Source organism: Patiria miniata, unplaced genomic scaffold, assembly GCF_015706575.1.
Source record: "Patiria miniata isolate m_02_andy unplaced genomic scaffold, ASM1570657v1 HiC_scaffold_5, whole genome shotgun sequence".
Classification (NCBI taxonomy): Eukaryota; Metazoa; Echinodermata; class Asteroidea; order Valvatida; family Asterinidae; genus Patiria; species Patiria miniata.
In genome coordinates, this window is record NW_024037072.1 from 32,679,453 (window position 1) to 32,704,414 (window position 24,962).

Below are 24,962 nucleotides of genomic sequence, written 5' to 3' on the forward strand. Positions count from 1 at the left end.
TTCCCCATCAAGCGCGGTCGTCCATTTTTATAAAAGCGAATTTTCGTCAGCTTGCATTCTTTACTTCCCCTGCTCAAACAGAGAGTGTTTGTATAGAGGCGGGAAGGGCTTTGCTTGGGAGACAAGCGCGCTTGCCTTGGTAATTTGCCTCATCGCCGTATCGCCCCGTTGCTAGGATCGGGAAGCACGCCTCTAATGAATTTTATTCTGGGAACACGACAGTCTGCGCATTCCTAAAAAACTGACATTAGCTCATTTCAGACATATGGTGCTTTATGTGGTCGGATGCTGTTGATCTTTTGCGGGGTGATGATGTTTTTCTCTCTTTTTGTTTTACATGGGGTAATATAATGGATCACGTGATCACGTTATGAAAAAAACTCGGCACAACAAATGAGAAAGGTTATCCTGCAAAAACACAAATTCCTTTTCAACGAAAAAGCGACAATATGTGGTTTCAACCCCAGTTCACGTTTTCAACTCTTAAGTCTCTAAATGTCAATGGTTTACTGAGAACAGCTAGAGCATCGCCGGATGGCACGTTTCAGTTTTCGATTCCAAAGTATTAATGTGGTGGGGAGTACGAGGTTGAAACTGGGCCCCGGAGTATCCTTTTATGTGGATTAATAAGCTCGCGGTCGTATCCTTGTTTGTTGGAGGTTGTCGGCACGGAATGTGTGTGTCCCATGATGGATAACGCCCGAATCCTTTACGTGACCAGACTTCTACAACGAGGATCAATGAAGAACAAGCAGCACTTTTTAAAAGTTCGGCTCTAGCGCCCTCTTGGTTGCTGTAGGAATTGCCAGTACTATTTCCAAACACACAAAAAACCAAAACCCAAAAAAATCATCACTCACTTTTCAATTAAACAAAAAAAGTACAGTTTTACCCGGATGTAGCATACGAAATGGACAACCGCCGAAATTGATATTGAGATGTGAAATTTGTTCATTTTATTAATTAAAGGTCTAATAAAATACATGATGTTCGACAAAGAAAAAAAAAGTTCAAGATGTATTTTCCGTGCTACTTTCGAGTTTACCCCCCCCCCCGAAGAAAAAGATTTTATTTCATATATCGACATTTTCTATATCACCGCAAAAGTTATTCATTTTGAATGCGATATCGAACGAAATCGGCCAGTGTTAATTAAAATTATTTAAAAGGATTAGTAAAGATTATGAAATGTTCCCACGTGCACTTGGAATAACAACTAATGTACAGATTTCGAATTATTTGTAGCCCGAAAATCAATTACTTCAAGCCGCACTGGTTCCCGCCCCATTATAATCGAAGATGTTAAAGAATTAAACAAACAAGTTGAAAATTCATTAGAAACAAAATCGAGCGTGATGAAAAGAACGGGCACTACATCTTTAGTCATTTAAAGATGTTCACGAATTGCAAATAAAATTCAACGATGCTTTTCAATTCAGCATTTTTAATGTAAGCATTCCCTTTATCTATTTCGTTTCCTTTTTCACCCAAATCTCTACTTTTCTGATGACATTATGATTACCTCTCAAGCTATCCGACTCTGAGTTTTCATTGTCTGTATCCTTTCCTTATCTAGCCGGACGTATTGAGGTTTTCCATCCACGTGACCTCATCACGTGAACGGTGAAAGATCCGCGATTTTTTGGACGTCTAGCGCTTCGCTCGATCCATTGATCGTACAGTATATAATTGCATTATGATTAATTCATCATCTTTGGATGGAATTTTCTCCAAAACGTCATTGGTTAACCCGAAATAAAATTGAAAAAAGAAAGAAAGATGATGAAATATGCTTTAATTTGATGTGTGTCTCAAACACCTTGGATAGTTGTGAGCATTTTCCCTGAATTTCGGAAGTGGGCATGCATATTTGTGACGTCACGTGAAATTCCTCAATACAGAGGCGTCCGGCCTTTATCTTTTGTTCAAATTAAATTACGTCAATACGATCAAAGGCTTGTCTTTATGACACAAATTGAGGCAATTTTTCTCATTGTAAATTCAACAGTCCATTAGCGGGGATTTTATTTATCTGTTTTCTTCACTTCGTTGCAACGTTTTTAATGTACTTTTTCGTGTAAACACAGTAAAAGTTCATAAATAATTTGGACCTACATGAATAATTTTCGAGACAATTTCTGGAGGGAAGCCCGCACTGAATTTTAAAAAGCCGCTCATTTGAGACAAGACAAATTTGTTTTGAGGTATAAATAGTGTCTTCCTGCATTGTTCTTTGTCATTCTGCAATCTAAACGGACAACACTTTTTTTTTTAAAAACCTTTGAAGTTAATTGTTTTTATCGAGTAAATATACATACATGTTGTACATTTTGTTCAAACGTTTTGCAAGAGTAGAGCATCGGGTGTCACGCGTGCATGTTACCAGACAAATTGAGGGAAAAAAGGTAGAACATATCGAACGAAAGGACATACTAGGCCTATTCAAAGTACAACTGAGGTTTCCATCGTCATCACTGATTTTTCCAGCTTTTACTCTCTTCGTCTTCGTCTACACAAATTCACATCACGCAGAGGACGTAGGAGGTGCAGGAACTTTCAGATTGCACACTATTTGTCTTTGAGTAAGAGAAAACATACTGCCGAGTTACCAGCACCTCTCTGTAAATTTAAGCAGAAGAGGATCCCAAAGTCTGTTGAGCGCTGACGCTGCCGATGTATATTTGTTCTGTTCAAACCTGATGTGAATGTGACAGATATGTGCCAAAGGTATGTGCCTTTGTCTGCTACATTAACAAAACGGAACGACCCGTAATTATTTAGTAAGCGCAAGCCTAGCAGCTTGATAACAAATGTATTCGCACCGTTTCTGAAACTGTACTGAAAATGCTATACCATAACCCGTGTTTGTGCCTGTTTCGCTTCAAGCAACGTGAATTCGAGCATCGTATCGTTTGTATCGAGCTTTTCAGGTAAAATGAATAAACGTAAGCTCTAAAACCCATTTGCATGAACATTTGATAATATATGGTAGCCGAATAATTCAATTAGCGAGGGCGAATAGAAAAAGTTGAATATGTTGACGTCATTGGTAAGATTTTGTACGTTGCCGGGCAACTAAGACTTTAATGAAACATTACATTTTTGTCGATGCAGATGAGTTCGGGTCCTTAGCGGAAATTCAACAAACAACATACACAAAATAGCACGTAAAGTCCTCGGTAAAATTTGATAAAATCCTTTAAATTAAAACAAAATGATCACAACGTATCTTGTATGCACAGGCATAAGATTTATTCGCTCCTTCGTATAGGAATAATGTACTTCTATCACATATCGCTAAAACTGCATATTTAACGGGCAAAATTACAGTTTACCCTGACAATAATTTGGCATCAGTCGCATTCGTTCCTATACTTCAAAATAAAGTAGACCTTTAGCGAGAAACTATTTCTACTGTTTCATCTGTGACTAAAGTAAAGATTTACATACAACTAAAGAGGGTACTTCGCCCCAGAACCAACGCTGTGTTCGCATAGTGTTCTTGGAACCAGTCATAATAATGATGCACACGCATAAAAAAATAAACAGTCATTGCTTAACTGCTTGGAAAAATGGTAAAGAGAAAGAATTAATCAAAGAAATAACACTTGGTTTATTTACATCAAATGTTTTTCGTATAAAAATAACATATTTCTAACTAAAGTGGGATAAGGAAAATTGGAAGTTTTCGAAAAACAAAGCAAAACACACTGACACTTCATTTAACGATGTTAGTGCCTTAATTGGTTTTAATGAATCTTTTCTTTTATGATTCTAATTTTTTTATAAAGGTACTGGGCCAGGATAACTTACATCATTTTGTGCATAAACGGAGTTCACCGCACGCGCACCGGCGACGGCGAAGCACTGAGCATGTGCAGACGCTAGAGGCAGAACCTATGGTAAGTATAGAGGCGGACATTTTTGCTCAATTTCCTGCTCATGAAAACATTCGGGCTCAGCTAATGTTGTGCCTGAGCGAAAACACAAACACACAAAATATAGGAGATAGGAGAGCCGGAGTATGAAGCCCGGGAAGGGACAGGGTGGAAAAAAATTTGGCATTTGCTAATTCGTTCGCATGAATTAGTAATTCGTTCGCACGAATTCCTAATTCGTTCGCACGAATTAGTAATTTGTGGGAACGAATTAGTAATTCGTTCGCACGAATTAGTAATTCGTTCGAACGAATTACTAATTCGTGCGAACGAATTACTAATTCGTGCGAACGAATTACTGGAGTTTGCTCATTCGTTCGCACGAATTACGAATTCGTTCCCACGAATTCGTGCGAACGAATTAGCAAATGCCAAAAAAAAATTCCACCCTGTCCCTTCCCGGGCTTCATACCGGAGTGTTTGGCTTCAGGGGTGGAATGTACTGTCCATCTTGAGCGCGCCACTTGGAACAAAGCGGATGCCGTGTACTCGCCGAACAAAATCTTCACTTATGAAATCCAATGCCGGTTTGCCTTGTTGAATAACCAACGTGATTACTTTGATACAGCCATCGCCCAGAGCAGGTCTTGTGCATAATAATATTATATCCAGAACTGAATTAAAGCTGTATGTATTTCGGCAAGGGATCCCGGGAGTTAATATGTTTTTGATGGCAACTTTCTTTGAGTTCTCATCGGATAACTTCACTATAGTAACCCGGGTCGACAATCCCCTGTGCGCACAGGATATACGGGCACGGAATATAAAGTAACCTACCCACAATGCAACGTGATTTCTTTGCAAAGCATTGTGGGTAGTTTATTTAATAGTGGGGCAGATTGGGATGCACGCCTGTAAATAGGCAAAAAATCCGTCCGCCGAGTTCATGAATAAGAGTTATACCCTCAAAATATTCTATATTAGAGAGTTTTGAGAGCCATAAAATTGGGGAATTGAAGAGATATGGTAATGAACCTCTGGCCCGGACTTGGGGCTTCCAATTCTGAGCATTTTGGATGCTATTGGGCTCGAAAAGTGGCGCTATTTTGCCTTGTTGTGGAGGGATCGTTTTTCAAGATGGCTACTTTTCCGCTTTGGGGAAAATAGGGGTCGTCTTCTTTGGGTGAGAATATCTCGAAAAGTCAATGGTCAACCCACCAAAAAAATGAAAAGGAAATGAAAGATGACACGTACACATTGATCATCATTTGCTGTGCAGCTTGAATACCTGCGAGAGTTCTGAGTAAATTATGTGCATTTAGCACTAGCGTCTATGGGATTTTTTTTGCAGGGTTGCAACCATTGGGGAAATATTTGGGGGATTGTGCACTTTCATGATAAAAGCAAGGCATTTGTCACACAGCCAGAGTCTGTCATGTCATGAGAAAGATATTTGGCTATAGGGCCAACGCAGATTTGTCCTTTGAAAAAAATATATAGGGAAAATGACATGAAATTTTAAAAATTTTCAAAATGGCTGCCATTGCTTGTTATTCTACCTATATTTTTTCAGAGGACAAATCTGCGATAGCCCTATAGCCAAATATCTTTCTCATGACATACTCTGACTGTGTGTCAAATTCAAATGAACAATCTCATCACATATCTGCCGTACTAAAAAAAAGAGTGAGAGTTGAGCAGTAATGAAAAACCCTGATTTGAATAAGGCTCCGGATTTTATTGATTTTGTTTTACAATTTCTTTCTCGGCGACCGCAGAACGCTAACATTATACAAAATATATTTTTTTTAAATTCTGGAGGCATCTATCTTAAAGATGTAGGCTTACTCTCCGTGCTATTTTCGAGTTTAACCTCGAAAAATAAATTTGCCTTTTTTAACTTGCTATTTCTCCAGCAATTGATACAACCGTGGTTCACTTTTTAATGGGTATCAAACAAAAAATCACCACGTTGAGATTATGAAATAATAAGTTTACTGATTTCGAACTGTTTGAGGCCCCACAATAAGTCCGTTCTCGCAGGATAGACTGGTTCCTGCCTCCCTAGTACTCAGATCGATTATGTAAGGACCGGGAGCCAGTTTACTCGCAAGCCGATCTGTTTGTGCAGAATAACAACCCAAAATAAATGCCAAAATAATAAGACAATTTGTAACATAATCACTCAAAAAAATAAGACTATTTGTAATTTAATAATACATACAAGTTGAAAATACGTCAGGAAAATAAAATCGAATCGATGAAGAGCACGTACAGTAAAAAGGTCAGTCAATAGTGACTACGTTTTGTTTTCATATAACATCCGCATTTTCCAGAGATTTCTCCGTCGTACTTAATTGACATTGTTGACCTTAAAATTTAATCGTATCAAAAATGAAATATTGTGTATATTCAAGTTAGAAAAAATAATAGTCAATTTAATTTCCTGGCCAAGTTTCTTAACTGTAATGAATGGCAACAACCTTGCATATTGCTATTAAATAAAAAAAAAAGGTATTCTCGCGATGCATTTAACAAAGCAATGCATCCATTACATTTATGTCTGTCAGTTGAGGTCACCACACTTTTAATTTTTACAATTATCAGTGTAATTACGTGTCACTGTTGCGGATGGTGCGGACGCCAATTGTGTGATTCATTGAGTAACATTTCTTTCCGAGGACCCCGATGTGACCTCATTGCGAAGTCTTTTTTGCGTTTTGGGCGCCGGGATAATTCAATTTTTCTTCGCCATGTGCGGAGTAACCGACGATGGTTTGAAAAGCACCACTCGCCATGGCCAGGGAACTAAATTAGATTTCACGCGAGATCTGTGTGGCCTGGGCATTTCCATGGGAAGCTTATTGAGTTAATGTCGTAAATAGGGCTGTCTTGGTTCACGTTGCTCCGTGCACATGAGAAAGTTTATAGCGTGGCTCCGTGGAGACACTCGGGGGAAATCAGTGATTATTTCGCCGCGGGTATATCTTCGGATGGCCGGTCTCAGAGTCACATGTTAGGCCAGTTATATCTCAGGGTTTCTTTCTCGTAAGCTGTGCCTATTATCGAGCCATTTGCGGGATTATCTTCTGAGTATACGGTCTATCGACGTCACACGTTAGTTGATTGTTGATGCATGGTCACGATCTTATAAAACCTCCGCGGGGAAGCGCAGGGGACTCCATGGAAATTGCATTTCTTATCAATACAACATTCAGTGTAAATTTGAATGACATTTAGAATGGCATGAAATGATATACAAGCTGATTTAGCCCAAGAATCAAAACAAAACAAACATCAAAAACAAACGCAAACATGCTTTTTGTGAAGAAAAAGTATAACAAATTAAAATCTGTAAGGTAAAAACAAGCAAAGTGTGTTTGAGAAATCTTCGAATAATTTCCATTCTTTTACGACATTTTTCGTAATCTTTAATAACGATTTTTTTCAGCTGAAGTCACTTATGCTATATTTAAAAATGAACAACATTTTACCAATACAATTATGAAAACGCAGCACATTTTTGCACGCGGTGCCGTTTTCCAAAACAACGTTTCCGTGAATCTTTGTTTTCACATTATTCATCCTTTTTCAAACTTGAAATATCAACGTAATGATCAGAAGTCGCTTTCTTTTTGACAATTTTTAAAGCAATTTATACTTTTAAGTATCTGTAATATTTTTTAAACGAAAAACCCACAGTAAATGGAACCGCTGATTCCGTTTGAATTGCTAATCTTGCACTAGCAGGATTTATTCCCATTTATCTTGCCGCAAAAGCATATTATTTGAAACTGTCAAGTAAAATTATACAAAGACAACATCCCTTATTCCCCTAAAACACTCCATGCCAAGAAGAATTACCTCTGAACAATTGTCGGTAACGCTGTTTGCTGTTTGCCGTTCTTTGACACGTCGATAATGACTTCCGCCGATTCTGATTTGAAAGATTTACTGTGTTCCGCTCCACAGTTTGGCAGGCAAAGCAAATTATCATTCGTCCATATGGTAGCGGCATGACGTAGGTTCATACATAAATAAGCGTATCACGCACTCTAAGCACAGACGGTCATGTAATCGCACCACGACCCGCCATGTGTGCCTTTTGTTGCATGGTATTTGCACTGAGAATCTATACGGGCGCCATTGTCCAGAACGGATATGCAATGAGATGCTGACGTCAAGCTGCTTGATTAAAGGGAAATTACTGCGACCCATTTGTACGTTAAATATTTGTTTCTCAGTAACTTTAAAAATATTGAGGTTGACTGAAGTTACTATCTATACCTAGTTGTGTTTCGGGGGTATAGGCTATGGCCCCCAATTAAAGTCTTACCCGTGACCACATCTGTTGGATTCAGGTCCCGTAGTATACGGTACGAAGATCCAAGGTTCATTGTTTGAGTGCCGAAGACATTCCCAAAGTATTTGGTGACTAGTGAACAACCAGGTTACCCCGATGCAGTAAATTATGCAAACAAAATGGGAAAAAATAGGTACAAAAATTGTACCCAGAAAATTAGTACCCAGAATATCTTACATTCTTGGTTTTTGACAAATTGAAAAAGCTACCAGATTTCTGAGGTTTTGCCGGACGTAGCAATATTTGAACCCTCATGTACCTTTGTAATTTCCACGGTTTATCCAGTTTGAAACCCCCCCCCAAAAAAAAGGACCTCTCAGTTAAAACCCTACATAAAGTTTAAGTATAAGTTCTGCTAATCTACTAGAGGCCAAAATTGCTCACTGCCAATCACAGTTACGGGATATTTCAATCCCCCAGGAAAATGTATGAGATGTGTTTTTATTAGAGACTAATTGCCCTTGCTTTGCGCAGATAAAGCGGGTCATCCAACAGACGGGTTTCAAGAGGGACAAGAGAGGCTTCAAGGATCTGCACCAGGCGTTCAGGAGGTTCAGGCGCGAAGTGGCCGCCAAGACGACCAGCACTGACACGGGCGGAGAATCGGGTCAAGACAAGGACACAGAGAAGAGCTGGACGGACTTCAACGATCCGCTCATACCTAAACAATGGTTCCTGGTGAGTTTTTTGGCTGGACTGTTGTAAGCACAATTATAAGGAGCACGTGGGTGGGGTAGCAAAGACTTTGGGGGGGGGGGGGGAGGGGTTTGGTGAAGCAAATTTGTCGACTTCCATCAGGCCCGTATAATTATATGATCCTGTCTGAAGCTGGCCGATGAAGGGGGGGGGGGCATCAAACATTGCGACATAACTGACACTATCCGCTCTGTTCACAAGCACCCCCTCATCGGCCGCAAGGAAGTACAAGAAACAGGGGTGAACACTGTAATAACAAAGGAATGATTTCGTCACAGATCAGTTGAGTTTGAGTTAGTACTGGAGGACTTGAGAGGACTTGTGATGGAGTCCAATACAACACTGCTGGGTGGTACTGTTCAGGTTGGCATATTTGCCGAAAATGACACAATCACGGGCGTCGCGCGCTACAGGGGGATGTGTGTGGGGTGTCACACCCACCATTAGTAATTATTGTCGGCAAAATCCCGTGTACACAATGTATTTGACTGATGGGGAAATCTCCACCTAAAACGAGACTAATTAGGCAGTTCATTTGTCGACAGCGGCTCTAGTCATTGTATACCCAATTTGACAACACATGCATAACGCCGAGGTGTTAAAAATGCCATGCTATGCATTTTTTTTGAGCAAGTATTACTTGACGTACCTCAGTGGAAGATACAATGATTGATATCACCAGTGACGCACGGCCACGGCCGCTGTCTGACACTTTTCGAGCGCGTTCCTTTCATGCTCTGTTGACGCCATATTGAGCATTTTGATCACACCGTGGACTATACATACAAGAGCTGAGGTCAATTTTCATAGAGCTGCATGCGCAAAGTACAGAAGATTCACCAGCACACAAAAAATGCTTGTCAAATCAGGCACGAGAAAAATGTCTGGAGCTTTTTAAAATTAATTTAATAACTCTGTGGACGTGGCTAATGCCGCAGAGCTATTGGAATATGAAACAATATTGGAATATGCAACAATGCAATGCTGCTGTGACCCATATGCCACCCGACGCACGACATTATTCCGTGTTCCACGAGCCATAACGAATTTATCTTCAAGCAAACTTGACGTCGAATGCGTACATTGTACGTGGTGAGGGATGTAGGTGCATAGTGTATCGGACCGTTCAGCAGCAAATAAAAAGAACACAATACATACATGTACATGTACATTCGATATCTGGGATGCAGTATAGCTGTGCAGTATTATATCAAATCACACTGTTGTTGCTATAGATGGACTAATCAGGGTGTAGGATTCAATGTTGCTTGAAGATAATACTCAATATCGCAATCAAAGTTACCTTACTCATTCAACACTGCGCTTCTTGAAATTGAATGAGTCTCACAGATTTGGCATTTTTTTTTCCTTCGAGATAAATTTCACCTGGATGTGTGTCCGCTGTACTGGGTCCGGGTAGAAAGCATAGAGCTGTTGCGTACCCTGAACAGTAACTGCTGATGACAATCGACTCTCAAGCATTCGACGTCCAGTTTGCTTGAAGATAAATTCGTTAGCCCACTTGTGCTCGTGGAACACGGAATAATGTAGTGCGTCGGGTGGCATATGGGTCACAGCCAGTGGCGTCGCCAAGGGGGGCCAGGGGGGGGGGGGGGCACGTGCCCCCCCTGAAAACCTAGTGCCCCCCCGAGTGCCCCCCCCCCCATCAAATGCTGGTGCCCCCCTATCCTCTGCAAAATTCTGCGCGTTGTTAAAATCATTACCTCAAAAATAGCAATTTCTGGAGATATCTTCAGATCGAATTTAGCATCAAATGTGGCACCATTTTGCATCTAGCCCATCCTCCGTATGCACCCCCTCCCCTTAGACCCCTCCCCCAGGACGGCGATCCGTATCCACCTAAGTGCGCCCCCCCCCCCATCAAATGCTGGTGCCCCCCCTGTGCCCCCCCCCCCCCCCCCCCCAGACTGAAAAGTCTGGTGACGCCACTGGTCACAGCAGCATTGCATTGTTTCATATTCCAAGCGCGCTCGTGGGATAACTAATTATTAGTGGCACCCCGGGGTGGGTGGGGAGCCCTCAATTCAAAGCGCACTCGTGGGATAACTAATTATCAGTGGCACGGGGGGGGGGGGGCCTCGAGGGGCTGGACCCCCCCCCCCCCTCCAAGGTTGTCAATTTGTTTGTTTGAATTTTGAGGGTTTTTTTCAATCTTCTACAGAAATTTGAAAACAAACAAGTTATGAGACCCCCCCCCCCCCACCAAACAGCAAAATCCTGGGTGCGCCACTGCTGTTAATTTATATTATGAGTCTGGTTAGACCTCATCAGCCCTAAACATGAGAAATTCCCAAACCAAGATTAATTTAAGTACCTTTAGAAACAGAATAGTAAGTTGTGTGGGTGGATTTGTAATGTAAAGTCTATAAATTGACTAATTTGTAACCTACCAACTGTACAAAAATAGTCATAAAGTTGTAAATTTTGAAGACCCCAATTGATTTTTAGTGGATTCTGATAGAAGGAGACATGCTCTATTAAGTCATTTTTATATTAGTACATAAATTGGGTCAAAGGTCACGATAACATATTAAAGGTCACGTGACCTACTTTTCACAAAATTTAATTTGGACAAAAGAGTTGATTTGAGCATGCAATTCTTATTATATTGATACCAAATTCGCATATATTTGATGAACATGGACATGGTTTTGACATATTTCTACCAAAAGGGTGGTATTTTACTCTAAAAATGTCCGGTTTTTGTGGTTTCTGCCCTGACCATATCGTAGGTCGGATCGGTCTAAAAATTGGTGTGCATTCATTGCTCATCAAGACCTACAAGCACAGCAATTTTTTATCAAAATCGGAAGACATAAGGTAAAAAAGTGCGTTGGTCTGACATGGTATGACCCTTTTGCTGCAATTTTCAGAAATAAATGGATTTGGAGGATTAGAATGTAATAGCAAATATTGTTAAACTGACTTGTTTCACGTTTTGGGCTTGTAGATGCTGGAAAAACCAAGAAAACCAATCATGTTCTTGTAGTCTGGTTCCCTGACCCAACTTAAGATGAAACAGAGCAATTTGTAGACTTTAGGTGGATTGTAAGGTCAGAAAATCAGTCTGGCAGGCTTGTACTCCTTCACAGGTGTGTAATCAATTGCAAAGAAAATAACTAAATATGAAAAAGTAGGAGCAATTTTTGAAAATAAGCCAGTTTTCTCCAACACTGGTCGGCCGACCAGCGTTGGAAAAATACAATTTTTCTTGAAAATGTCAGCACACCAGTAGCCACGATTTTACAGAATGCTTTGCTGTCATTCCCTAACAATCCAGTAAGGTTTTTCGTGATATTTTGATCATTTGGGTTTTTTTTATGTTTGCAAATGTTGTATCTTCCTTTTAATGCTGTGGGCGTATAGGTACTCTCTAAATTCCAAAGAGTGAAATTAGGGACTAGACGTTTAAGAGTGAAAATCACTCTCCTTTTCGATTGAAATAGTATGAAAAATGAGCCACTTCAGTCGAAGCTCGAGTGAAAACTCGATCTTTACGATTGAAGAAATTTGACTCTATAGCGTCTAGTCCCTAGTTTCCGACTGTGGGAGTGAATCTACACTCGAGTGGAGTGAATTTCAGTCTTTGGAATTTAGAGAGTATGAGGTCCAAAGGCAGCATGGAAACGTACAATACGGAACAAAAACCAATTGACTGCAACACTGTAATACGTTCAGTATGGCTGTATTTAAATCTAGTTTCTTGCCACACTTTCAAGTAAACCAAGAAAAAAGTGCATAAAGGGCTGCAGTTCAAGGGATCGTCTCGACCCTCTGCAAGTACCGTAAATATATCCTCCAATTATAATTGCGCCTTTTATTTCTCCAGAAAAATACCGGTCAGGCCAACGGGAAGAAGGGCCTGGATCTCAACGTAGAGGCCGCCTGGAAAAAAGGCTACACGGGTAAAGGCGTGACCATTGCAATCATGGACGATGGTGAGTAATCGTTATCAGAACCTATACGTTCTCAAAATGTAACCTCATCCTTACCTTTAAAAAAAACCTAAAACCGTGTCTTACATTATAATGTATGGCAGGTTCAAAATTTCAAGTAGTCTGTCTGAATATATATACATCATTCGTTCTTCTCTTTGTGGTTGAACGATCTCCAATTGCTGTTAACATATGCATGTTCAAGTCGGTAAATTGTTTACATAAAGCTCCAAATAATCAATGCAGGGTACACATTATGTGCGTGGTACTAATTCACATACACAAATGTTGTTTCTTACACGTCCACAGAGTGCCAAAGAAAAGTGCGACTGGATCACAACTAGCACTAAACAGCTCGATTTTTCGGGGACAAAATTATGACCCCCGAAATTCGTTCTTGCATGGTTCTCGCAAGAACAACTTTAACACAAAACCGCCCAGTTTTTAAAGGATGGTTGTATGGACGTTTATATTCCACTTTTAAATGCTTTTTCTATTTAATATTATTTCGTTTAAAACGCGTTTTGTAGCCCAATTGGGCGCATTCCAGATCGTATAATGCCCTTTAATATTATTGTTAACCAGGTTTTACAACACAATCATACTAGGAAACCAACATAAAACTGTTATCACGTATTTGCTTGAGTAGTCATAGTCAATGTTGCAAGTATCGATAATCTTTGATGTATCCATCATTATGCAGGTATCGATTACATGCACGACGATCTAGCGCCCAACTTCAATCTAGCTGCTAGCTTTGATTACAGCAGTAATGATGCATTCCCGTACCCACGATACACGGACGACTGGTTCAACAGGTAAAACATTATGCGTCTTCCAAACGCTTGGTGGCAGCAACCAGCCCCTTAAAGGACTCATTAGTTTAAGGCTTCGAGCTCTAGTTTCAGGTCCCATAGTTTGAGTATTCAAACCTGGGGAACGGAGGCTCAGTATCGATGCTACTGAGTGTCAAATCAATATAATAGTAGTCAAAAAGTAAGAGTGTTGTACATTTGGTTTAGGCCTTAAAATTCCCGCAGCCGACGACGAAGTCTGAGGTAAAAACGAAGCCGAGATTTGGAACCATTGTCGCCCCAAGACTTCTCGTAATTTGTATCAATACTCACGGGACCAAGTCCCAAATCATGGTGTTAAAAAAGCAAACATTCTTTTCAAGCTGCGCCCATAACCGCCCATACATTTCCATTCGCACAACTGCTTTTTGAAAAGAAATTTTATAGTGAAAACCATTTTTATTGAAAGACCCAATTAAACTGTTAAACTGTATGTACGCTGTTTCTACTTTTCTTGTAGTCATGGAACACGGTGTGCAGGCGAGGTCTCTGCCGTAGCCAATAACGGTATCTGCGGAGTTGGTATTGCTTACAACTCGAAAATCGCAGGTAAGTAGGCATGCACGCAGTATAGATCTCCATCTTCTGTTGGATTTGTAAGTGCCAGCAACAGATAATTTTAATTATCAATCACGAGTCAAAACGCAAGTCAGGTGGAAAGAAACAGGGCCATGAACAACTAATATTCTATCCCAGACTTGGGATTGGATCACTTGTGATTGACTTTTGATGACCTGCTTGAGTCAGCCATGCCGAATGCACGCTGATAATTGACAGTACAGTCATGGCGTATTTTGGATATGGGGAACCTGTAGGTTGGCGCATCGGTACTTTCCTTGTATATCACCTTTGTGGCCTGGCTTCATATCCCACCCAGGCCGGCATGTGGATTGCATTGTTTATTGGCTAGACTCCTTTGGTACCCCTCGGAAATCCGTCAAGAGCTTTCCTTCGACATTTTAAAACTGAGCATTCACTCATCATCGTCTTCTCCTTCTAGGTTTCGTCAGGCTTCCGGCTTCTGTCCCTGTGCCCTTTTGAAGAATCCTTGGTTTCATAATCTGTGACAATTAAAAAGAAAGGAAAAAATTAAAAGACTAAAATGTCTTCTGTCTAGGAATTCGCATGTTGGACCAGCCCTTCATGACCGACCTGATCGAGGCATCGTCCATGCGACATGAGCCGCAGTTGATTGATATCTACAGCGCCAGCTGGGGGCCGCAGGACAACGGCAAGACGGTGGACGGGCCGCGGGACCTGACACTAGAGGCGATCGCTGATGGAGTCAATAAGGTTCGTCTCAAAACCTCTCCAATCACTGGTTGTACTCTCTTTGTTCTTTTAAGTTTCACCCGAGTTTTGTTCAAATTGCCACCGTATATTTCTAACAAAACAAAAGTAATTCACTTGAGAATGAGTCATCGCACGAAAAAAAAATCTTATGAAATTTGCCACCCGATAATAAAATTCAGTTTTCGCAGGGTAGACTTGTTTTAGCCCCCTATCAGCAGCGATAATGTAAGAACTGATAACGAGTCTACTCGCAATCTGTTTTTGCGCAAGAAAGCATTCTAAAATCAAAGCCTTTTTTCAGGGGGTTGCAAAACGCCCAAAATATAGAAAAAGGTAGTTTTTTCGTTAAAACATTACTCCTTGATCTTTATAATCTAACATTATAAAGCACAGGGTAAAACTGATTGTAGGGATTCTAGATTTATAGGACTACTTTGACGCATGTATGGTGAAAATCAGGGACCGATTATTTCAGTTTCAATTAGCATATTTTGTCTTTTGTTCAAAGGGACGTGGTGGCAAGGGTAGCATCTACGTGTGGGCCTCAGGAGACGGTGGCCCAAACGACGACTGCAACTGTGACGGGTACGCGTCTAGCATGTGGACCATCTCCATCAACTCGGCCATCAATGACGGGCGCACCGCCCTCTACGACGAGTCCTGCTCATCCACGTTGGCCTCCACATTCAGCAACGGCAGGAACAGGCATCCCGAGGCTGGTGTGGTGAGTCTATAAGGGGTTTAAGAAATATTGGCTTCGTCCTCATCTTCGGCTTCAAGCTCCAGCTCGTGAACATTTCTCCAATTCAATTATTGGTCTATTTTTGTTTTTACTATATACAGGGTGTCCCAAAAAAAATGTTCCACTCTCCTTTTTTTTTTTACAAATTCAAGCAAACCTGAATGCATACATTTTCTTATTATATGCATGGTAAGAATGCTATGTGTCTTGGTTGTTATCTACCAAAAAAATTGGATCATACTATCAATCCACTAGGGACAGCAATGCTTAAATATGAACTCGCCTCCATTTGCCAACTGCGCTGGGGACTCAAATCACCAATTTAAAAATATCGATTTTTGTCAAGTGTGCTTTTCAAAAATTCTACTTGGTATCTATTATGAAAGACCAGTCATCACTTGTTGTCAAGCAAACAAGAGAAAACCAACTAACCATGGCATTGTCCATTTATTGGACTTTGACTAAAATACCTATTTGTAAATCAACCACACGTAACAATTGTGAACAATCAGCCATAGGTGAACAATTGTTACGTGTGGTTGATTTACAATTTTTTTTACAAAGCATTTCTGTCCCTAGTGGATTGATAGTATGATCCAATTTTTTGGGTAGATAACAACCAAGACACATAGCATTTTTACCATGCATAATAAGAAAATTAATGCATTCAGGTTTGCTTGAATTTGTAAAAAAAAAAAGGAGAGTGGAGCATTTTTTTTTGGAACACCCTGTACAGAGACACCATGTCGTGTCACGTGATACCAATGGTTGGAGTATTTTCATAAGGTTTGAACGTGGCAGCCGCGGCCGGGGTTTTGTATAGTTAACACATTATACATGATGATGTTCTGGTTATGGTCATCTCAGATAGATTGCCCTCACAACTAGCATGCTCCAGTCCTCGCATGAGAAGAATAGACTTGGCTGTACTCGTTATTTTAATTCAGTTACAACGACTTGCGTAAAAAAAAGGCTTCCGCTAATGCATGTCTAGCTGAAGCAGCTGCTCTGCATGAAGTGGTTATCATATTGGATATTATGTTATCACCGTAGGTTTCTTTTCGTATAAAACTCCTTCAGCTCTAGTGACTTTTTTTGGCAGCGACGCATGCATCATGCCATACCAAGCAAATTATACACGACAGTAGGATATCATCCATGTTACTTCTATTTATTTCACCACTTATGTTCATTATTTCCAGGCCACTACGGATTTGTACGGTAACTGCACGTTAGCTCACTCGGGCACATCAGCTGCGGCACCTGAGGCTGCTGGTGTCTTCGCTCTGGCTCTAGAAGCTAAGTAAGTACGGAGAACATGTAAGTTTTCAAGTCACTGCATCCGGGACATTCAGAGTGATGTTTAGGTCCAGGTTGAGTTATAACTTCAGACCGAAGTAAAAGGTAAACTTAGTCTTGGTTAGACGTAATTTCTGTAAGCACTGCATACTCGGTGCTGTCCGACAGTTTATTTGGGTTAGACTCGAACCCACGACCTGCCTATTAGTAATGTACATGTTAACCAATATCTGCGTTAATTGAGTCTGAATTGTCATTCACAGCCCCAGCCTGACTTGGAGGGATATCCAGCACCTGACCGTCCTGACCTCCAAGCGCAATCAGCTCTACGACGACAACTACCAGTGGCAGTGCAACGGGGTGGGCCTGGAGTTCAACCACCTGTTCGGCTTTGGCGTACTGGACGCCGGAGCCATGGTGGAGCTGGCCGAGAAATGGAAGACAGTGCCGGAACGGTTCCACTGTTCAGGGGCCACCTACAAGGGCGTCAGGTGAGCTTATACACTCCTTGAAGTCAGACATGGACGGATCTCCAACCGAATTTGTTGATGATGGTGGGGGTGGGATGGATGTGGGGCGGGGGGCGGGGGTTGAACACATTGACATAAGGATGGCTCTCACAAATACCCAGAGGGGAAAGGGAAAAGTAGACTACTCTGCATCGTTTCCTAAACAGTCGAAATAAGAAGATTATGGCTTCTTGAATCACAAGTGCACAGAACATAATATGAAATAACGGGATGCCCTTCACGTTGCTTTCTTTTTCAAATTCCAGTCAAGTTCCAGACGGTCGTTCTGGTGAGAAGCTGGTCTTGCGACTCACCACTGACGCCTGCGACGGCCAGGACAACATGGTGAACTACCTGGAACACACTCAGGCTATCATCACCCTGAACAGCACCCGGCGTGGTGACGTGACCATCTATCTGACGTCCCCAATGGGAACCCACAGCATCCTGCTCAGTGAGCGTCCAGCCGACGAGGACGTGATCGACGGCTTCCAGCGCTGGCCGTTCATGACCTCCCACACCTGGGGGGAAGACCCCCGGGGCGAGTGGGTGCTCGAGGTAGCCATGGCAGACGGCAGCCCGCACGTCGCCACCCTGACCGAGTGGACTCTGGTGCTACACGGCACCAAAGAAGGCACCTACATCGAGGAAGCCAAGTCCAAGTCTAGCTGCAATCAAGCCGTCCTGGAGGCCGAGAAGGAGCAAGAAATCGAGGAGAAGGAGCAGCGGAAGCTTGAACAAAGTCAGGCGGGAGGAAACCTGGACTTGGGTCAAGAGGTCGAGCTCCTTGAAGATCTAGAGGACGCTATCAACAAAGAGGCAAACCAGGAACTCGAAGACGAAGATGAAGATGAAACCGAGGGAGAGGATGACATCTTAGAAATGCCGGCAGCGCTGGACAACGCAGTACTGCCGCCACTGACGGTCGATGGCCTACAGGACTCCAGGGACATACCAGAAGCGTTCTATTACCCTGATGGCGGGGAGCCTTGGTACGGGGAAAACGAGTTCTACGGTGAGCCGGTGGGTCAGGACCCGTGGGATGGATGGACTGATCAGGATGAAGAGAACATAGACTGGAAGGATCCGGACATCTGGAGCAAACTTGGGCAACTGTTTGAAGAGAAGTATGGTCAACAGAAATATCCATATGGATATTAATACCCACCCGAACCCACCCTCAGCCTCCATTCACGCCTACAGATCCTTTGCATATTGGCAGAAACAAAATGTTTCCAACTTTCAACCTTCTAAATGTATGTTGGTTGCCGTTCTTGAAATAATGATGCGTACTCAATTCCAAAAAAAAAATCATTCCATGTCAGAGAACACGCAAACACAGCTCTGCACCGAGTACAGTTTATCCACTGTTCTAAATCAATACTGATGACAGAAAATTGAGAAGGATCTGTTGGCGTCACTACTCAAAACAACGTTGAATATCCTAAACAGCAAGGACTACAAAGTCCGCAAAAACGCACCATCATAGAAAAAGCCATTTTATGTTGAGGCGTTTAACATAAGCTTTACTTGAGGAGCATTATCTGTTCGGAATACATGTACCTCAATGTGCAGTATCCCATCACAGTCTGAACGGAAAATCATGGTTTCTTTATCATAGGTAAAATCACCTGTGTCATGTTTGGTGATTGGACGATACTGTAAGCATATAGGCCTATCCTAGGTGTACTCGTCAGGTTGTTGCTCGAATTTTGTTGTTTTATTTAGTGTAATTATGTCCTAGATTGTCCTTACAAAAAGGTCAAAAGACATACTTCTGACACCGTTGCTACGGTAACCATTTCCAAGATGGCTCCCACGTATCTACTGCAGCTTCTTTGAAACTCGGATCCTACACACAAGGATTAACGACTCGGTCAAACTCCTGGTTAGACACCCGATAACGGCCCGTACTGGTGGCAAATACCATGAATACTTGTCAACAAAGACCCCTGCGCGCGGCGGCTTTCACATTTGCTGGGCTCTGCGCCCGATCTGTTGTCGAAGTCTGTCAAGCCAGCTAATTATATTTTTGAATATTCATGAGTCTACGTTTTGGTCTTTATAATTGAATTCTGATAAGTGATAACTACATAACTATGTTAATGCCGAGCACTATATCTTTAGTTTTAAAATGAACAATGAAATGTCGCATTTGTTTTATCGGTTCGGGATGACATTTCTCTAAAACTTTTTATTGAAATTTGACTTTTATTTCTCGGGTAAATACTTATCTATGACGACAAAAAACTGCACAATACCGTCTGTTATATCCTGAAGTGTTTTTTTTTTCACAATTTTGAACAATAATATTATATCTTACATAAGGAGTGGTTTTGCTTAAAGCTTTATGAATATTTCCGTTTTAGATGTCATGCAAAAAAGGACACAATGGCACACATGGAAAATTCGCGATTACAAGTCAACGGGTATTAATGCCCGTTATCACGCGTCTAACCAATTTAGGCAAGTCCGGTCAGTGCATTTTGTATTAGAGCTCAGAACAGTCGTTAATCCTTGTGTGTAGGACCCGTGTTTGAAATCAAGTTGTACTTCCATCATTCCCGTCAGTAACACATTCACCAGGCATCACATATTACACACGTCTCCCAATTTCTTCATCTTTAAAAAAAAGTTTGAAGATTATGGCGGCCTGCTTGAACCCTGGTGGTATTTTCTTATGTATGGAGGCACTTAATTGTCTTTTGAACTTTTTGTAAGGTTGGCAAATTATGTTTGTGTTCACCTTGAGTAAGTAACAATTAAATTAATTAAACATAAAATAGACTCAGACTACTCAGTGTTCTTCCTTAGTACTTGTACATAAATAATATGTGTAAAGTCTAAGAAGGGATTTGTTAATAATAAAATAAAAAGTTTATTAACGCAATGCATGTTCCCATCAGAGTATATAATGTAGGTATAGAAATCTTTTAGAGGCAAAATTGTTCCTGCGGAAAAATGATGCATTCAAAAGGTTATCAACGGCATGGTACTTAATCAAAATCTAGCCTATCTGTAGGCAGTATACTTCTGTTCCCAAGATATGGCAAATGGTATGTGGAAAATCAATTTAGATATTGAATTTTTTTTTTCTCAGTATTGTTTTTTTTTCTCGTCAAATATTTTGAAATCACACCATTACTTCAACAACTAACACTTTGTATAACATGGCTTTTAGAATTATTAGTTTTTAACACTGCTTTTCCTAGTTAGCGCAGTTTGTATAGATCCACTGCATTCACCGCCATCTCTGAGGTCTGTTTTTAAGTGAATGCATTAACAACGAATGCGCAATATACGTCCACTCCTATATGTCCACGTTGAACAAAACTGCATACCTCCAAGATGGCCAAAGTGCAAACGATCTATTAGATGTTACTTTCGTCAAAAAGCATGAAGTTTATTGATGTGACAAGCGTGTAAGAGGGTATGCTTTCTGTTTATGCGGGTCAAGAAGAAACGGGGATGCGTTTCGCTTTATAAACGAACGTTGCCAAGCTTTGCGAAAATTTCCAAGTTGATATGCACCCCCCCCCCCAAAAAAAAGCTCTGGAACGTTGCAACGTAACGAAACTTTAGTGTTGTTCGCGTATGGAATGCAGCTGGTTGTTTAAAGCACAAATATGGCTTTATACAATGTGATCTTGTTTTAGCACGTGTCCTGTACTTTCACCAGTCAAAAAACAAAAGCAACACCCGATACGTGTTCTTGCCGAAATAAGTGCCGCTTTTGTATTAGTTTGTCATGTATATCGCTGTAGACGAAAATAAAGCACTATTTGAAACACCGAATAAAGATCTATATATTATTCTATATATGTCAAAGTAATATTTATGTGATGTAAAGTTTGTAAATGAAAACCAGTAGGATGACACTATAATGTACATTACAAGATAATATATTAAACATTATTTTGCTTGACTAAAATTATTTCACGTGGCATGCTAACTTAAATAAAAAGACTTAGGTAGAAATGAAGAATTAATGTGTTTGTTGTTTAATTAATGAAGTTTTAACATACAACAGTTGTTAGGTAATACTGCAAAAAAATGAAGTTTGATACTGAGCACATGGTGTCGGTTAATTTCATTGTTGCTGTGAATATTGTACGAAAGTTATGATCTACATAATCGCGTGGTGATTTACGCCACAATTTGTGCAGTGTAAAAGTCTAAACAGAAACTGGAGACAAAATCTTGACAAGTTTGATTGTGGACTCCCGGTACATTTGATCTCATGAATATTAAACCACAATCTATCCTTAGTCGGGAAAAAAACCGACTTCTGCAAGATTTATAATTGATAGTCAGTTTTAATCAATCTAAGTTGTTGGATATATCTAGTTGTAACGTCCACACGCATTGAATAAAGTGTCAGAGGTTGTTATAAAACATAGCAAGCTGACTCTTCTTATTCATTCTGTTCCGTCTTAGCTGAACGCTTGTCAAAACAATATCCTCAAAGTATGACAAGGACTCTTTTACACAAGCCATCTTCATAATCTTCAATTTTTTTTATTCAACTCATAACGTTTTCTCAGATGTTCTCCTCTTGCGCATCCCTGTTAAAAAATATGCACTGGAATTCCAAGATGGCTACCGAGCAAAATGGTCTATAAATATTTTTCTCATTATGCATCTAAAAACAACCAATGCGATTACTTCCTATCTTGAACACCTTGTAGTCAATTAAAAACCGATATAGAGTTCTATTCTTTCATGCATCGTAACCCTTATATCTTTAAGTGCATAATTAAGTTCTCTAAACGGCTTGTCATGCATGGTTGTGTATAGTGAGGCATGGGGAAGCTCTCTGTGGTGATATAAAATGAGTTGAAGCATATAGTGTAAAGAAACCTGGTCCTGGCATTTTGTCCTTGTGTTCTTGTCCGTATGTGTTGTTGCCCCTAAAGGATGCAGACCTGCGAATCCACTCCCATAGACCCTATACGCGTACTTCCAAAAATAATTTAAAAATACTCACAGCTCTCCTTGGTGTTTAAGACACCCATCAAATTGAAGCTTAATTATTTCATAATCTGTCAGTTTCTGTTGGGGGGGGGGGGGGGGGGGTTGAGGGGGGGTTTAACTGATAACTTTTGGGAGAAAATTCCATCCAAAGATGATCACACCTAACAGCGGTCCAGAAGCCCATCGCCATTTTGAAAATGGACGCCTACGCTCCATTGCAAAATAGAGCCATTGTATGGCCCAATTTCATCCAAATTTCACAGAAATCCGAGCTCACAGTCCTCTGCACGGCTTGCATCCTTCTTTTGTATAAATCCTGAAGTTCACGGCCATCAATATGCTCTAATTTCTGAGAATTAAATTGTGATTTGGCTCGCGTAGGCAATTCTGGGCCTATTTACATATCTGCACCCTAAACTCTACTATGATGGCGGACATGATAGTAGGAGGGCGCCCTCCTACAATTACCTTATATCTCACAAAGGCTAACACATTTTGTATAGTTTAGGACGCCATCCACGCAGCAGTGGGTTAAGTTCGCAAGGGGAACCCATGGATATTTTCTGCAGGAGGGGGCATCCATATTTTTTTTTTTACAATGAAAACACTTTGTCTTTCTCGAATTCTGAGCGGATGGCACGAGGTGTGAGGGCGAGCAGCTGCAGGTCTAAAAGGGGGGGGGGGGGGGTTGTCTCCCTACCCCTGTAGTTAAGCTACATCGGCTAGCTACATGGTCGCAACTTTTCTATTTTCATTTCAAAATTTTCGACATTTTTTTAAGAATCTTTGAATAGTCCCACCCCCCCCCCCATTTCGGCACTAATTTCATACTTTTTAAAATGAAAATGGAAAACATATCCGTTTAGTGTCTGCCCTATTTTATTATATACCAGAAAGGCGAAGGACAAGTGTTTGAAAATAATTAAGGATTCCTAGCATCGTTTGCGCATCCCGTTTTTTCGAAAATAGTAATTCAATCACAATTAAATAAGTAATAAACGTAGCAACCAATATTAAAAATCGAAGAATATTCTTAATTGAGAACCACTCTTCCCCGAGAACTATAAAGGTCCCATAGCTTAGTTAGCAAGTCCGCCGATAGACTTTTGGTCTTAACCACTCACAAAACGGCCCATTTCAGATTAGTTTGAGATTGACTCCTTTAATTTCAGTGCGTTGCAAAACTCCAAAAACTTTGGCTGGAATTAGCCTCAATCTGAAGTCGCAATGAACTCAATAAATGAATACCTTTAAGGCCACAAAAAAATATTCGGTCTCTGGTCAGACCAAAGTTCCGGAATTGACGCGGCCACGCGGTTTTTTTTTTTTTTTTTTTTTTTTTTTTTTTTTCAAGCTTGGATTGTACAGACAAGGTGGGGTACTATTTTGCTTTTTTGGTGTCCTCATGTACATTGGTGTCCTCCGTAATTTGCCTTGGTGCTTTCGATCATTTGCCTTGGTGCAATTTCCCATTCCTTGGTGCTCTTTGGTAAAAAAAATTGAGGAGGTGCGGAAATAGAGGGCGCTGTTGGAGCTACTGCGGAACATTTTGAAGAAAAAAAAGATCGACGCGCATGATTAAAATCGACGCGCGCGCTGACCAGAGACCGACTTATTTTTTTTTTTGGCCTAAACTTCAAATTAAGTTAACTTTTAACTCCACTTGAGATTTCCGTTGTCCGACCGCCATATTTGTCCGTTTCGTTGAATGAACAACGCATGCGTGTGACGTATTTCCTGTATGGACCTGTTCAGCAAGCGATCACCTCAAGGTCAAACTATTTGCCGCGTGCATTGAGTCGGTGCTCTTCTACAGTGGGGCCAGTTGGACGCTAACAGAAACGCTTGAGAAAACATGCATCGACGCGTCATCGAGCTCTACTGCGTCACGCACTAAATGTCAGATACCCCGAGCGCATCACAAATGCTGAACTTTATCGCCGAAGTAATGTCACATCATCAGCATCAACCACGCTTCGCAAAAATAATGAACCTACTGACAGAACCGTACCGTAGTGGTGGCGCACTTATGCGAACCTACCAACAACTTACTGATGACATGAGGATGGCTGGTATTGGCTCAAACCAGCTGACCAAACCACTCAAAATGCCGAACAGTGGAAAAGAACAATTAACTCGTTATGATTGTAGCCACTAATAGCAACTGACCCTGCTCGACGAGCAGCGTCTGTGGCAACCTCGTTTTCAGGGTATCAAGCAGAACGCTCCCACCATTAGCAGGTAATGGATTTGTATTGTGTACTTGGTGTTATTATTCTCTCGTCTTTCATTCCTTATTTCGTATATTACCATTCATTATAAAATAGAGATTTTCCCGGCCCCAATTTCCTACAATGTTCATTTACTTCTGAAAATCAGTCATTCATTTTCGTCTGAC

At 40.9% G+C, this 24,962-nt stretch overlaps 1 protein-coding gene across 1 annotated transcript in view; it reads left to right on the forward strand.

The window, feature by feature from the left end:
- Nucleotides 1–20,013, forward strand: part of LOC119741510 (neuroendocrine convertase 2-like) — a 29,973-nt gene extending 9,960 nt beyond the window's left edge. The window contains exons 2-11 of the mRNA XM_038217291.1: nucleotides 3,792–3,902; nucleotides 8,716–8,919; nucleotides 12,788–12,896; nucleotides 13,597–13,711; nucleotides 14,208–14,296; nucleotides 14,865–15,040; nucleotides 15,549–15,764; nucleotides 16,985–17,085; nucleotides 17,345–17,572; nucleotides 17,857–20,013. Of these exons, the coding sequence (XP_038073219.1) occupies nucleotides 3,792–3,902; nucleotides 8,716–8,919; nucleotides 12,788–12,896; nucleotides 13,597–13,711; nucleotides 14,208–14,296; nucleotides 14,865–15,040; nucleotides 15,549–15,764; nucleotides 16,985–17,085; nucleotides 17,345–17,572; nucleotides 17,857–18,751 (2,244 nt within the window). The 3' untranslated portion in view covers nucleotides 18,752–20,013. The remainder of the gene's footprint in view (nucleotides 1–3,791; nucleotides 3,903–8,715; nucleotides 8,920–12,787; nucleotides 12,897–13,596; nucleotides 13,712–14,207; nucleotides 14,297–14,864; nucleotides 15,041–15,548; nucleotides 15,765–16,984; nucleotides 17,086–17,344; nucleotides 17,573–17,856) is intronic.
- The last annotated feature ends 4,949 nt before the right edge of the window (nucleotides 20,014–24,962 follow it).